General features: G+C 41.9%; 1 protein-coding gene across 3 annotated transcripts in view; it reads left to right on the forward strand.

Moving 5' to 3' along the window:
- Positions 1-2,758: 2,758 nt before the first annotated feature.
- cadm2b (cell adhesion molecule 2b) overlaps positions 2,759-16,820 on the forward strand; it is a 128,929-nt gene continuing 114,867 nt past the window's right edge. Inside the window, exon 1 of one of the 3 annotated variants that reach the window (XM_076735873.1) lies at positions 2,759-3,128. In XM_076735873.1, the coding sequence (XP_076591988.1) occupies positions 3,068-3,128 (61 nt within the window). In that variant the 5' untranslated portion in view covers positions 2,759-3,067. The remainder of the gene's footprint in view (positions 3,129-16,820) is intronic. The other 2 variants (XM_076735872.1, XM_076735874.1) reach the window with 2 other exon arrangements.

A 16,820-nucleotide genomic window follows, 5' to 3' on the forward strand; every position in this document is an offset into this window, starting at 1 on the left:
GAGGAACGTTCCATGTACAGTTGCATTCTCTGATTAAAGCCAAATTTCTTATGGGAATGTGCTGTTTAAGCTTTGCTCATCCAGTGCTTCAGCTGACGCAGAAATAATATGAATAGTCGATTTTAGAGCTCAACCAATACTGGGAGACGATATGTAACAGAGGGTTAAAAAGTCAGGTAACCATATCGGTCGGTATTTGTATTTTAAATTTGGATATTAAAGAATTGTGACCAAGATGTACTGAGCAAGACACAGTCTGAGTGTGCTCTTAAATGCTCTCTGGTGGACAAACTATGTAATGGGGTCATGATTTATTAAGTATACGTCAAACATCTGTTCTGTAATTTCTTGCTATTACCATCCAAAATATGCATCAATACCAATATACTGGCTATAAACTATTATCGGCTATACAACATTTCACAATCCAAGCAGAAGAATACAGTGTGGCAGATCAGACCTGAGTGTCACACAGTGACCAGATTTGGGCTGAAATCTCCTTTTTTAATGAATTTATACCGAGGGTATAAATCATAGTTGTTGTGATACTCTTGTTAAGGAATTGAAAGATTTCGCAGTAACTCAATCAAACCGAACCAAAATGTTCCAAAATGTAAAATCTTGTATCTGGATTGAGCAGTGTGTTGTACAGTATTTATTGCCTAAATGACAAAAAGACTGACACAGCCCGTACTCAGATCCTGTGTGCAGCACTTCATCACCCGCAGTGGTCCATTTACATAAAGCATTCAGCCTTCACGACTGCTGTCATTCAGGCCCATCCTGAAATGGATTGTGCACCTAGTGTGTCTGGATGAGTTGTTTTTCAATCAATGAGGAGGATTAAATACTATCAGTGACAGCTTAATGCATATTAATGTCATTCATCTTCGCCCAAACCTTTGTCTTTCGCCTTTGTTTTGATTCTTTTGGAATTAGAGAAACTCTCTTTTGAATTTTCAGTGGACACTCAGTGTTATCAGTGAAATTTAAGGATCCAAACAGAGATGAATGCTTTTTATACTGTAGCCAAACAGGTAGGTTCTCAAGTGTAAGTGGTGACCTTGTTAAATCTGGCAATGCACACAGTTTGGGATTACACGATACAAAGCACAGAGCAGTATGCAGTTTGGTGTCTGAGAGATAAATGCTCCTCTGCATTACAGATCTGTGTCAGCACCCTGTGCTTTTCCATTGAAGCCACATAGTCAATAAATTCTCACTGTTTAAAAGGAGCATGAGTAGAATTCTACTCTCAAAGATCTAATGAAATGACGAGGAATTGACCTTCAGGACTCATGGGATTGATTCTTTACCACCATCCTCATGGTAATTGGCTTTGTATAGTTCTGCTCTGAATTATAAGTGCGTTGTATTGAGAATGTATGTCACACAAGAGCGCTCAGTCCTTCAAGGTTTACAGTTCAGGAAGGCAACAATGGTTCCACAGGGATTTGAGATGTGCATGGTTCCAAGTTAAAAGGCTAAAACGCAGCATCAGCATACAAAAGTGAATGAGCGCTTGTGTTAGTAAAAGGTCCCCATTCGATCCATTCTGATTAAAAGCTGTAATGGATTTGAACATGCGGGAAAACGCAGCATTAATTTCCTGTTTGGCGATGAAAATTAGTGATGCAACTGATTGCTTGTTTAGGTAATGAATGGCGGAGCTTCAAATGTAATTTACATGTATTCCTACTGAGAGAAAAGCCAGTTATTTTAATAGCTTGGAATATATTTTTTAGCACCGCAGCTTTTTCTCAGGTGGTACGGCCAGGTCAGCAGTTTGATTTGAAGTGGGAGTGGCGTGGAAGGCCACTGTGCAAAATTGAACCAAATTCGACCGGCAGCATGTTAAACCATGTGTAAAATCCTTGTGATGGGCTTAGAAAACGATCCCTGGCTGGAGCTGCCGCTTTCCCCCCACCTCTGTCTTTAGGGATGGTCACACTCATTTCTGGGCACCACTCATAGGAGCCTTTGAAGGAAGAGGGATGTCCAGGAGCCCATTAACCTACCCTGTGCCTGTGCACCGATTCCTGACACACACCCAGACACCAGGTCACAACCTCTGGGAAAGCAACTGCCTCTTCACACGCAGGTCTTTCTTTGGTAACAGCGTGCCGTCCTTTTTATTTCTGCATTTCCAAAACTCCAAAAAGACACTCAGCGTGCATTTTAAAATATTACCAGAGATAATAATTGTCAGTTTTGCAATGACACTTATTTTGAGTTGTCCAGTGTTGACTGCAGGCTTGTTTGTCTCCTCATAAAGCTGTTATGACTCTGGGGCGGCTGTTCAAAACTGTCTAAAAGTGTTAAATTAACTCTGCTGGCTGTGGGCATATTTTAATACATTAAATCACTGGCGTGGTGATGTTTTTTTGCTCTCTCACAGTTAAGACTCACACTGACAAAAACATCAAGTAGAGAGCATCATCATTACTTCCTTTTAGAGCCTCAGAGAGGGTCGGTACACATTAGCCCCTTATGACTTTATTATATTTTATTATTATATTCATGATGGGCCTGAACTATCACCATATTCCTGCAGAGACTTCTTTTTCTGCTCTGACATTTGCTCAATTTTCCTTCTAAGACTGATTACAGGATTACTAATGTCCTCCCCAGAGTGGATTCAAGAAAGTAAGTCTTATGCCACAAGGTGTAATTGTTTAGACAGTTTACCAGAGATCAGAACTATTTCTAGGTGTTCTCCATTGGTGAAGCGTCTTCATTAGTCAAAAAGCGTGGGCGGGACTCTTGCTCTCTGCAGCGAGTCAAAGAGAAAGGCAATAAAGGGAGACAGGAGCTGCACTTTGCCGACGAGCATCCCTGCCGTCCTGCCACACTAGCCTACAGTGATCACTGCCCCCGGATCTGCGAAAATACACAGGGACTTCTGTGGAAAAAGGCAGAGTTCATCAATGTAACTCCGTTCAGTCCGAAACTGCGCCGTTTACCTGGATAAGTCCATCCCGACGAGAAGAGAGAGGAAGAGAGAAAAAGACAAGAGACAGACGCGAGTGGAGTGTCGACGTGAAATCGTGAAGGAAAAGAGAAGAATATGATCGTCAAGCAGCACTTGATCTTCATCCTTTACAGCCTCTGTGCGAACGTCTTTAAAGGTGAGCGCTGGATGTTGCTGTAGCTATAGACGGGCGTGGTGTGCGGGGAGGTGGTGGTGATGCTGCGTGAAGTGTAAAGATCATATGCGATCATGTCACACGTGAGTTCAAGTGTTCGGTAGGAAGAGAGCTGATCTGGCGTTCAGAATGATGTGTGTTTGCGCAGCAGTTTCGGCCGGAGGTCGGCGGTCGTCCGCCGCCAGAGCCGACTGTGCTGGAATGCCTGGAAGTTGAATTGTGCGGCGCAATAAAAAGCAGAATGCGGCTGCACAAGTTTTGTGTCGGAGGCAACTTGGATGATGCCCTCGCTTTGATACTAAGTGACAGATAGAACATCGGGCTGCAAATAAGTCGCCTGCAGGCACCTCCTGTTTGCTCATCCAGTTATGTCACAGTTATTGAGGAGCTGACACGGGGATGCACGAAAGGTTACAGCGGCTGGTGGCGTGCGTCTTGTTTGTTGTGAGACCGGTGTGCCGTTGAGTGGATCATTTTTTTAGTCGCACTGTCGGGTCCCTTTGGGCCTTTTAAGTAATTTCACACTTCAAATCAGTGAATGTGCGGATGTGACAAGAAGTCTTCGACACAGCAGTGGCCGCATTTGAGTTGAGCTTTTGTCTCCAGCACGGCCAGTTTGCGCACTGTGTGTAAGTGTAGGCAGAACGTGTGTGTGTGTGTGTGTGTGTGTGTGTGTGTGTGTGTGTGTGTGTGTGTGTGCGTGCGGGCGCATTCTCCAGGAGTGTCGGTATGCATTACTGACCGTGCGAGCCCTGTAGTCGCTCATTCGAAGTTGGGCTGCTGGGATCAGACGCTGCAGGTAAGGTTGTGTGTGCCTCTCCGCAGCCAGACATCTGCGTCTCCTCATGACAACTCCCTCAACTCCCCACAGACCGTCCCGCTCTTGGACATGCTCGCGCAGCCACCGCCCTGTAGGCGACCAGTGCGCAGATAACGCCTACAGCAGGAGGCGGGGGGGCCGTCAAAGTGTTTCATATCAGGAACTCCCAAATCAAAGCTAAGAAAAATCCCCACTGACCCCAATTTAGCGAAGATTTTGCCCCACATGATGATCAGGAGGAAGGTTTTTCTGTCATTGTTCACTGCTCACGGTAGTGCGGAGATGTAGTACTGAGAGTCACCTATTGTTCGTTCCTCTAATGCTGATAATTGTGAAGATTTAGAGTTCATCTAAACTATTTCTGCTAAGGCTCCCCTCAAGGAACCAACGCAGACCATCAGTCAGAAACCTGTAGTCTGAGTCTCTATACGCTGCTCATGTAATTTCCACATTCTATCATCACATCAAAAATCAACACTAAAATTAGTCCCATTTCAGTGTCAGATTTGTCTCTCACATGTCACATATTTTTAGTCCAAGTGTCAGACCATTCCCATTGAAGAAAAAGCACAGCTGGGACCCAGTTTAACTCGAATGGTAAGCAGCTTAATGGTGTTAAATGAGTTTGACTTGTAACTGCTAATCTTATTCTTTGGAAAGCACATCATATCTTTTAAGATGGCTTTCTATCATCCAGGCAGCCATTAGTGTCAGTTCGTATCAGTATTATGTGAAAATTAACTTGCAGATACATGGAACTTACTTTGAAAACCCTTCGATGGTGCATTCAAGGGTACCCATTATCTGGGATATGAGGATCGACTTCCAAATAGGACCTGCATCCATAGGCTATGTTGTAATGAAAGCCATACACAACAAAAAGTAAACATCGACGATGTTGAAAGGATGGGAATGCGAATTTGGTTTCGTCTTGCAATAAAAGGTGGCAGCAGATCTTGAGCACACCCAAAAGGAAGAGTTCTCCCAAACAGTCCTTGCTTGCAACAGCAACAAATATGTTGATTTAATAGTTGGTGTCCCTGATTACCTTTCTTGAGCACATTTAAGTCTCTGCAGGATGATTTTAAAGCTGATCTTAAATGAATGGGAACAGCTGAAACTAATGGCATGTTTTGGAAAACGGTTGGAAGTAATATGCATGTGAGTGGGCACTATGGAAAACTAGGTGTGTTTCCTTAAGGTTGGTGCAGTCCTGCATGGATGCTCCATCTCAGTTCTGCATAAGCAGAAATTTAAGTATCCAGAATAATGAATGAAATATTAAAACATGTTTATGTTTAAATGTCAGATGCAAATCTTGCCTTTAAAATTAGAGCAAAAATGCCAAAAGTCGAACTTGGAGGTTCCCATTATTGTAGGCTTCAGGTGGTTTGCTCTTACCATGGACAGCATCGTTTATTGCTGTGTTCAACTAAACACTTCACCTTCTTTTATTCCCTTTATTGGACATTCTAACTCGTTATGTTGTATTTCGATAACAGAAATGATGCTTTTCCTGCTGTAGAGCCCATCTATAACTACTGTAACATTAACAGCAAAAGGTACAAGGACAAGCACATGATTTTGTTATAAAACTATTAGCATCATCAGCTAACACAACCATGATGACAGAGTTGGATGGACAGCAGAGAGTTAACCCGTTTCGCAACAGATTTGGGTTCATGACATCCTGCCAGAGAGAAGAAGAGACACAGAGTTTTATCATCTTATCCAAGAGCTCTGCTAAGATACTGCCCAATTCAGAGGCTACTATATTTATACTATGTGCTTTAAGTTTAGACACATGCCCAGGGCAGGGCCCCGAAAGTCTGTGTAGAAAGCACTCAGAGGGCACACACCTCCAACAAAGCTGCACAATCCTCCAAATTTGTTATTAAAATGGTCAGACATTACAAGTCTGCATTAGGATCAGGATCAGCTGCAAAATACACAGAGGTGGCCAATTATTGGACACATATGCCAGATTGTTTAATTCAAGCAACAGCAATAGCTTGTGAGCAGCAGTAGTAGTTTGTGCAGATATTCAAAGAAGTCCCTATCTTGCAGTTTTAACAAGTCCTTTTAATAATCTGCTGATGCTGGTGCATCTGGATCTGGTTCTGCACTAGGCCGTGCCGTAACCTTTCACCCAATTTTATTCAAATGTGTAAACAGTTTTTGCTGTACCGTGCTCGCTAACAGACAAACAAACCATCAAATGGAACTGAAAACATAACCTCCTCTGCGAAGGTAATAAGGTGCATGCATCTTCTGTGTGATCACAGCTTAATCGACAGTTAAATTGCAGTGCGCCGCATCACACACTGCAGTGATACTGTAGACAACACTTCAGCCTCAGCAGCTCTGTTCATGCTCCATAATGCTGAGAGTTATTTCATGCAGGCTCATCCTTCTTAGAACAACTACACTGTTTGTATTTTGCTTAAATGCAGTGCAGGACTCTTATCTATAGCTGCAGCCTATGGAAAGCTACACTGCCTAAATGTTTAATATGCTGTAGTGACAGAATAGAGGCTTAATAGATTAATTCCAGTGTTTCCCACAGAATTAGATTCTATTTGTGGTGGTAGCTGGCTGTATTTCAATTGCCAAGTACTTTGTGACAAATAAATAAGTGAACAATATATGTAGCTCCATTGTTTCACATTGTGTCAGACAATTAACAAACTATGTACAGTGCTGTATTGCTTCACCTTATGTCAAGTAACTGAGTACCGGTAACATGACAGCGTGAATAGACGTGCCTCAAAATTCAAGCTGCGGCTGGCTTGACGTGGGTTTTCACATTTTACAGCTCACTTTACCACAGTTATCCTGACTAGCTAGCTCCTGACTATGAGAGTCACGATTCTCCAGATGTTCAATTGAATTTCAATTTTAAGGTCACGATTTGGTTTTTGATGGTTTTTGGTTTTTGTCACCATGTGGGCAACCTGAATCCTAATATGTGACGTAAACTAGCAGGTTCGTTGCGGGAAGTTGGCCTCTCATGGTGGCACCATGTTGTCACAGAAAAGTGCATGCTACAAGGTGGTAGTTAAGTTTCTTTAGCCAACTGTAACGTGGCTAAATAAGCATAACAGTGATTGAAGGCTGCGTATTGTGTTTACTGTCGCAGAAGAGAAATATAAAGTTTCTGTCCATGCAGTGTTACTGCGGTGTCCTCCTGCATTCGTCACAGCAGAGTTGTGCGGAACGCCTCTTACCACGGATAAATGTCACCAGTGGATCCGCTGAGCTAGCTGCCACAGTGGTGACGGACCGCGAGGATCAATCAAAGAGCTACATGTCCGACTCTGGCAGTGAGGAGTGCAGCTGCAGGCAACCATAAGCTACGCTGTGTCATCTTTGAAGTGTTTTTTTTTTTTCTTCAGACACTCATGGGATACGCGCAAGTCGGCAAAGATGGAGAGAGAAAAACTCAGAGAGAATCATTGATCAGAATTTTGATTGCGATTATCGAAAATGAAATCTGCTTTCGATCGATTTCGATTTCGAATCAAAATTGTGACACCACACGTGCTAATAACTTATTTGAAGAGTTGATTCTCCCAGCGTTGTGTTAGAAACAGAGACTGACTCATCAGACTTAACTTGGCCCATCAGTTTTGGACAAATTTGAGCAGAGGTGTTCATGATAATAAACATTCGTGATCTCCGGATTGATTCTACTCAGGAATTCGGCCAGCCGTCTAATCTGTGAGGAAAAGCCAACGACAGTCATTCCTCCCGCGCATCATCATGTTTTGACTCAGAGTGTGTGTGGAGAGGAGAGGAGAGGCTATTCACAAGACGAGTCTGTTGTCAGTGTGTTTGTGAGAGAGAGACAGCAAGAGTGTGTGGCAAGGAGGGGCTCAGCGAATCAATGCTCTACAATGAAATAAGATTTTAGCCATTTTAAATAGTGGAAAAAAATAGAAATCAATGTGTGGCAGTCAGTGTTGATATTATGGCAGGCCACCACAAATACATCAATGTATGGGAAGCACTGAATTCTTATGTTGTTGCTGTATATCTGTTCTCTTCTTTCTATTGTGTGTCCTGCCTTGCGCCTCTGCTCTGAGTAGGAGGTCCTGTTGGTGCCCGTATGTGCACCAGTGGGAACTTATGTCACCCGGTGAGGTGTTGCTGTATCACTGCACCAGAGTCATCACAACATATTTAACCAAAGGCAGCTGATGCAGACACCTGACAGACTTGTCAGAGCCAGTTAACAGGTTAGAAGGCTGGCAGCCTAGTAATGCTAATTAGCCATGTGGTGCCGTTATACATAGTCGCTTTGCAGACCTGTCGGCTGGTTGTGTCGGAGATCTAAGTTTTATGATCCGTGCATTTCTTTGTTGGCCACAGCTTCTCTGGTTTGGTCTGACATTCCTTCTACTCAAGTGTTTCATCACTTTCCTTCTTACAGAGCCCGAAAAGCTTGCATTCCGCCAAGGGAACTTTTCTTTTGTTTGAGCACGGAGCCTTTCATCATTCCTTATCTCATCAGACATTTTGGCAAGTACAACCTGCAGGTGACATTTGAGCGTTGGTGTGTGTTTGTCCATAACGTGTGGGGGCAGTAATGAGGAGGGCAAAGCGGAGAATAAATGAAAGTGGCTCTCTTTCTTTTACAGCATTTAATCTGGTATCAAAACCATAGACATCAAAACTGCAGACAAAAAGAGACAAGGAGGTTGAGGATGAATAATTCCCTCATAATGTAAATGAAAAATCTCCTCCCTGATTAGGGAGGGAATTGAGGCAAGTCATTAAAAATGCAAAAGCGTCTTGTAAAACGTTTGATATTTCCTTCAAATATTGGCCTAAGAGAAGACCTATCCATTTTGTGGGAGTTAAGACCCCATCTTTGATATTTAACGTTAAATTGAGTTTATGAACATAGTGTGAATGGTAGAACAGCTCATGTGGATACACACCAAAAGTTATGAAGAGAAAAATAACATCGAAAACATGAACATGAAACGCAGATGTACTAGAATTCCAATCAAAGCTGTTTCAAATATATAAATAATGTTATGCACAATACATATATGCATATCAATGCAAGCATTACATATAAAACGCTTTGCATTATTTAAATGTTTTCATTTTCATTAATCAGGATGGAAATTCCAACAGACAGGCAAAATAAACTGAATGAAGATAAATTTGAAATATGTTTCTCGTCTCTGTGCACATGGTCAGAATTCCGCGTATTATATTACAAAGTCCAATCATTAGGATTAAAATCAAGAGCATCAAAGTGGCTCCTTTTAGCTTTCGCACACTTGTCTGGACCAGGAACCTCATGGCTTATGGAATGCACTGAGGAGTCGCCGTGTCGACCATTAAAATACATGAGTCCAGCAGTCGCTTTCGCGACACTCGGACTGTGAGCATGGATGTGAATAACTGGCCTGCTATAGGATGGCAGTTGGTGCATCACTTCTCAGGTATTTTATGTGAAAATGGAGTTCTGTTTCAGCTTGGATCTGTGTGTATTGAAAATCTCTCGAAATGAATACATATTGGACCCAAGCAAAGGTGAACCCCAGAATTTCACATATTGTGAGACACGGGGGGCCTGTGAGATGTATGCATGGGCGCATCTCCTGTGGGTTGGAATAATCAGGCAGCAGGAATAAGCTGGCAGAGCTGAATTCAAGGTATGGCAGAGGAAGGTGGTTTACATTCAACCATACCCGTTCCTCAGCGCTGAGGGTTAGATTATCCCTGCACAACGTCACCCAGCTGCCAAGCGCTGGCTCTGGTGCTGTGCTGTATACCACTGCAAATGAATAATCCAGTAAAGGGGACAAATGTGCTCCAAAAGAGCCACTGCTGCCCTGCTTGCTTTCTGTTGACAGATAGACATCTGTAGGGATAAGCCTCAAGCCAGAGGCAAATGTGCTCAGACAAGTGGAGAACGGGTTTAAAGATTAGCTGCTCGCTGCCCCAACTACGCTGTGCGCTGTCAGTCTCCCTTCGCCATGCTCTTTGTCATAGAACTTTTACATGCCATGCCCCCTCCTGAGTGGGCATGAGCTTAGCAAGAAAGATGATAGACTGTAAAGGCAATTACACTATTAAAGATTATTGTGACCCGTATTTGAGCGAAAGAGGTTGAGAATTTTTTTTTCGCTGCTTGCCAAGAAGCCTTTCTCAAGATACTCATGATAAGTTGAATGCCACAGTTGGTCACGCTGAAAGTGGTTAAAGCAGTGCTTACGTCAGTCTCAGGCTCCCGAAGAGGCACCTGTGTTCACACTTCTTAAAGTGGAAATCCACCATGAAACAGAATTTACATGTATTCCTATGATCTCGGACAGCTGAGTCAATATTTCTAAACATGAATGGCTCGCAGCCGAAGCCCAGAGAGCCAAGTATTTCATTTGTCATGTCGTCAAGTAGCAGCAGAGACTCTATTTACAACGTAAGGAGAGCTGCAGCGTGTTTCGGGTTTTATATACCTGTGTGAGACTGACTTCATAGATGGGCAAGGATTTTATATTAGCATTTACAACCATGTTGATCCAGACCCTCATGTGAAAGGAGGCTGATTATTAAATCAAAATGGTTGGAAATTTGTAATACAGCTGGTTGTTAATGTGTACATGATGTGTGTATGCACGTGTTTTCCACCTCTGCATCTTTAGTACACTGTGGCTCAGACATATGGGAAACAAAAGAAAAGGCAAAACTTAATGAATTAAAATTAATTAGGAATCAGCAGTTTGCTTCTGAGAGAAAAAGAAGAAAATTGTTTTATGATAATGAATAAACATTCTCTCATAATAAAAAAAAATATTTACTTTCTATTAACCCTGCAAACATATTTTGAGTGATTGTGTTTACAACACGACATACTGTAGTTGTCACACAAATAGTAGAAATATTAGATATTTTTTCAGAAAGCAGTGCAAACGCTACATTGAGCCCTGTAGGCTTCACATTATCTTTTTTTTTTTTTTTTTTTTAGAAAATATCTGATTTAAAATAACAGATTTCCCACAATTTACTGTTTCCTAATTTTTTAATGTCTTAATACTGCAGCATTTTTTACACACACACACAAACTATATCTTTGATCGAGTACAGTTGGGTTTTTTTCTGTCAGCGAGGCGTCTCTTGATGGCTGCAGCTGTGGTTCCCTCCATTGTTTTGATGCCATGGACCTCGTCTGCTTCTTTGGTCAAAAGTCTCTGAAGCACAGTCACAGCAGGAATCACATCCGAAGCCAAAGCATCAGAGGAGCTCGCTGTTAACTCCTCAAACGGAGCCACAACAGTCTTTTCCAGAAGTGTTCACTGGTGAGCGGTGAGACTGTTGGGGAGGTGGATCACGCTCGGACAGAAATATTCCCAGAGCCCAGTTCTGCTCGATGAGAGATGATTCGGTTATACCGCTGGGAACGTCGTACCTCGACTCCAGCACGCTGAGAAGATGACAAAGTCCAACGTTATCTACAACTGAATGGCTGCGCTGGGTAAGAACGTCTGTTATTTTCACCGCCTGCGGGTTGTCATTTTCTCTCGCTGTTGCTGTTTCCTGCTGCTAGCGTTAGCAAACTCTGTGAACTCTGTGTTGTGATTGTTCTTTCCGTGTTTTATCAAATTGCTTGTTAAATGAGCTAATGTGCTCTACTTTTGTCATCGTCTCTTATCCTAAGATATCTCCAAACTGCGGACATCGCCCTTCTCCCCCTACCTGCTCAGCTGACAAGAGGTTAATCCACGTTGCTGTGAAGTATCTTGTGCTGTTGCATCAGAGTAGTTTTATGATCACAGCGTATCATTCCGGTACATCCTTAATGTTCATGATGCAAAAGTCTATGTTAAAGATCCTCAACATAAAACAAAGGTCCATAAAGGTGCAGTAGAATTGGTCCTACTTGGAAGTGAACTGTAAACAGACCAAACAAAATCAAAAAAAACTTACGCAAATCTTATTTCAATAGAATCTGCTGAGAATGGAAAAAAATGTATTTCTCATTGAAGTTTTGATGAATGAGATTCGGCTGCGCTTTGGGAAGGTGGTAGGCGTCTGTTCAGTGAGAGGTTTATGCGTTCCCTACATTTTAGAGTTGTGCCCAAAATGAAGCCTATACTTCATTTTATGCCCGTTTGCAGTGTTGACCTTTACCAATCTCCCTTGGCCCTCATCTCTGCTGAAGTCGGCTTTGTGCCTGACTATGGATGAGCCTCTGAATCTCATTTAGCCCGTGTGATGATCTCCCTTCTCTCCTCTTGCCGCGGTCTTTATGAACAAAGTTAATATTTTTTTGTTCAGAAATGACAGGCACACACCATTCTATGACCCAGCGGGAATGCAGTCTGTTTTAGTCTATTTTTTTTTCCCGTTATGTCACCTTTGTTTTCTGTTGTGAGCTGTTGTGATTATTGTGACAGAAGTGGAAGACATCTTCACACAAAATTAGTCCTCATTCTGCTAAGAAAGAGAGCCAAAAAAGAACAGCGTGTTAATGCAAGTGAGAGAGGTGTTGAGTGCAGAATGTTAACCATGGAATCTCGAGACTGTCATTATGTAGCTGCCGTAATAGATGTCCTTTTCTGCTTCTGCCGTGCACGTTTGGGAGGCTTCCAAAAAAAAGTGATTGACTATCAGAGGTATGACACTGTAACCAAACACCTGGCTGCCCGACCAGAAGTGTCTGCTTGTTTTACTGTGCTTGATTTGAGTTACGTCAGGCTCTTTTGCCACTGCACAAACACAGCTGCAATAAGGACAATAAGCTGGGAGCCTTTGTGTGGTAACTGCACGTTTCATTCAGATTTGCCGACTGAAACGTGACTTCAGTTCACACAACCTTTCCTTCTGGTGGGTTTGTCTGCACAATGTAAATGATTATTGAGATGATCTTAGTTCATTTGTTGTAATGTGTTTATACTTTCACTGGCCACTGGCTTTCAGTGTTTCTATTTTTATGCGCTAATACAGAAATTCCATCAGTCTCACACAGTCAATAGGATTTTGCATCACTGGGTTGCTGTGCTCATAAAGCCCCTTCAGTCGAGCAGTCAGGCTGGACGTCTGAGCTCCAGATAAAGGAGGCTCTGTTGCTCTATCTTTGGAAATTTGATAGCTTGCTGGAAGAAGTCATGCATTTTCATAGACTTGTAAGCAGCAAATCATTGCAAATGTACTTATTTATTCTAGGGTAATGTTTTGCATTTTATGGCTATATGATCAGATATCCTTTGTGCACAGTACAAACTTCAAGACCCCAAAAAGAAGAAAACAGACAGGAAAAGCTGCCAAGAACAGGTTGTTGACTCATGAGAAAGGCTTGTAACCATTTGTTGGATTTGTCAGCTCACTGAAGCCCTCTCAGGGTCACGAGGAGCTGTGGAGTATCCCAGCATACATTTTGCCAGATGCAGGCAGGTGCACCTGGCAGGTCACCTGACATCACAGAGGCCATTATGCTGTACATAGACAGCCAATGGCATTCATTTTTTCAGGCAATTTAGTGTCTCCAGTCCACTTCAGAATGTCTCTAAATTTGTGAGGAAACCCGCAGGAACTTGGGGGAAACATGCCAACTTAAAGAGCACACACTGTAAATCTTAACATAGAGGAGGCTAATTAAAAGTGTCTTCAAGGCTGGCAGTATTTCAGAATATTTCACGACAATTTCCCATGTGCTTTTGGTTTTTCTCCACTCCCCAGTGTTGTTATCACTACAAAATAAATAAAGCAACTGTTTATGTGCCTGAGAGCATCCTGAAAAAAAAATGCACCAGTCCAACCTGTTTATTTTCTTACAGCAATTCAATTTGACAATTTTATTGAGCAAACTTGCTAATTCCCTCTGCATGTGCTGTCTGAAGGCAGAAGAACATGCAACTGAGTCTTGCATTAAGTCCCTGGCAGTTTTTAAGAAAAGTTCACTGCTGCATCCGTGACATGTTTTGCCTAGAATTATTGCCAGAGAGAAAAAAAAAGTATATATCATATGGATGCACTGAAGCCTGCTTTTTCTTTACATACCTTTACTTAATGATGCATTGCACTGCTTTAGAGAGTGAAGGTTACAGATAAGGCTGCCCAGTAAATAATGTCCACTACAATCAAAGTGTACACACTGTGCAGATCAGTTAATCAATGACTTGCATTACCCCACTGATGGTATGCTTTTAACCAGATCTACTAGTGCTTATACAAATGTTAAACTTACAAGAGTAATGTGTTGAATTGATTTAAACAGACAATATGCTGCTCGGACGATCTTTGATTTGAAAATGAGTGACAGTTCTATTGGAAAGTGTTTTTTCTCCTAAGTATTGAAAAAAGTATGTTTTATAGATGCAGTGAAAAAGGAAAAATATTAAAAATTCCACTTCTGCTTCAGTGTAACAGCTTGAAAATTATTTTGTTTTCCATCGCCACCTCAAAAATCTAACTTTGGAATAAAGACACAAAAAGCACAAACTTAAGCTCATGCATGTTTATACCCTTTTATTGACTTCCTCTTTAAAGGCTTCCCACGGGTCTCTAAAGCTGGAGTGTAGATACTGAATGCAGGCATATTTGCAAGTGAAGGTGGGGGATAAAAGCATTGAAACTCATGTCCTCATAAAGAGGGATCAGCAGTCTGAACGGGAGCTGCATACCGATGCAAGAGATGCCAGTGCTCAGAGCCAGAGAGCATGCCTTGCTGGAAAAAAATAAAAAGCCTGAAAGCTGCTAAGCTGAGAGCAAGAAGGGGAAAGGAAGAGAAGGTGTGAAGCAGGAAGGCACACAAACTGCAAAGCAGAGAGAAGTGTCATGGTGTAATGTAAGATACATCTGCCATTTCCTTCACCTGCTCTGACTGGGAAACATAAAAGGTTAAAATAAAGGTTAAACCATCACAAGCAAGATAACATAGCACTCTGTTGCTTCGTAGATTTACTTTTGATTCAGCTGGTTTGGTGTGACTTTTTAGTTGAAGAGGGAGAATCTTTTTTTCTTTACAGAGTGAGAAAGACAGCTTAAGATTTGTAAGGGAATTAAACATAAATTGAAATTTCAGTGAGCACTCTGTGTTCAGACGAGCATTACAATTAGTAAAGATAGATGACCTCCTCTTCAAAGAGACTGCATTACACTGGGAGTTGTCTTTTATGGAAAGTGTTTCACCACCTGCTGACTGCTGCATGAACGTGACACTCTGAGGGTGTGTTCACACACACACACACACACACACACACACACACACACACACACACACACACACACACACACGTTTGGAACAGTTTATTCTAACCCTGAAGCTTTATTATTTCAGTGTGGTTTGTTTTGGCAGGAATAAACTGTGCCTGTACTCTGCAAATAAAGCAGCCGTTCTGAGAGTGAAGGTGCAGTCATCAATGCAGCATTTTTTTTTTTCCAGAACTGGAGCAAACAGAACCTCTAACAGTGACAGTACATTTAATTATGTGTAAGGATGATGAGGTGTTTCTTCAGTAAAGTCAAAAAGACAAATACAAATCCATAAGCTTCATATGACTGGTTCAAGAAGGGGCAGGGAACCAAACGTGTTAAGCCAAATGCAAAATTATATGTTCTCCTCCACAACTTGGACTCTGGATGAGGAGAGCGGTAAACTGACAGCACAAAAATGCATTTTTAATTACAGTAAATTGAAGCACAAAGGTGGTGGCATAAAAAATGGTTTTAGAGGTTAGAAAAGTGGTCGCATTGCAGGTATTGCGGACAGAAAAGTAGAGATGTTGAGCTCCACAGAGCTGAAGGTGAGAATCCAGTTGAGTCTGTTTACAGTATCACCATCTATTCTGGAGGAGAAGGATTTTTTGCAATCTGCCAAAATTCACTGCAGCAGAAGTGTTACTTGCCTGACTATACTTGTGTCAGCTGTGGCGTTGTGATTCGCAGCCTCGTACAGTTTTGATCTTTGAGGAACATTTGGTCCGTCTAACACGAATTATTCCACACGGGTGTTTAAGCATATAGAAAACGCGAGTAGTGTTAATTGGTAAGTGATTCAATGTGTTTGCTTGAGTGTGGATGAAAAATACCGACTTGAAGCAACATTTGGTGTTCCCAGTGTTGGAATAGCAAACACAACGTCCATATGTACAGTGTAAAAATAACCTGCAGAAGGATCGAGCTAGCAGATTTGGAGATTTAGGAGACTTTTCACTAATTTAGCGTATTGATCTAGATTTCTTAAAAAAGAGAATAGGGGGTAGACTTTGTGCAGTATTTACAATAATAGTTATGATTCACCTGAAATGGTAGAAAACTGCAATGATACACTGATTTTACAATGTGCACTGGAATAAAGACTACAAGACGCAGATGAGTTTAATATATGATCGCCTGTTTAGTTCAGGAATGCATGCTGTGCAGTTGTCTGAGAGTTTGAACATGTTAACTACCTGCTGACGTCTCAACAAATGTTGCTCTTCAAGTGCAGGCATTAATTCAGTGTTATTGTTAGGGGGGTTTGCTGTAATTGTTTAACAGGCAATGTGTCATAAGGTCTTTAATTTAAAATAGGGTCACCGACCTTGTAGTCTGAATATCTAAATCAAACAACTCCAGGTGTACCCAGTTTTAGCAGGGTCATTATCTCTCTGAAACGTGGCAAATTACTTTTTTTTTTTTTTTTTGCAATTAATCTTTCAAAGTGACTGTGAGCAGAGCTTGAAGTCAGAATTACAGAGGAAGTTCCAAACTCATGTGGACATGATGGCCAGAGTCAGACCTGCAAACACAAGTGATGCTCGAAGCTGCTGCCAGCATGGACTGAACAGGAAAGCTTATTTGTTTCCACCATCCCTACCGAATTTCTAAGTCTTGATCTAAGCAGCTGTCAAAGA

This window comes from Chaetodon auriga, chromosome 7 (assembly GCF_051107435.1).
Source record: "Chaetodon auriga isolate fChaAug3 chromosome 7, fChaAug3.hap1, whole genome shotgun sequence".
NCBI lineage: Eukaryota > Metazoa > Chordata > Actinopteri > Chaetodontiformes > Chaetodontidae > Chaetodon > Chaetodon auriga.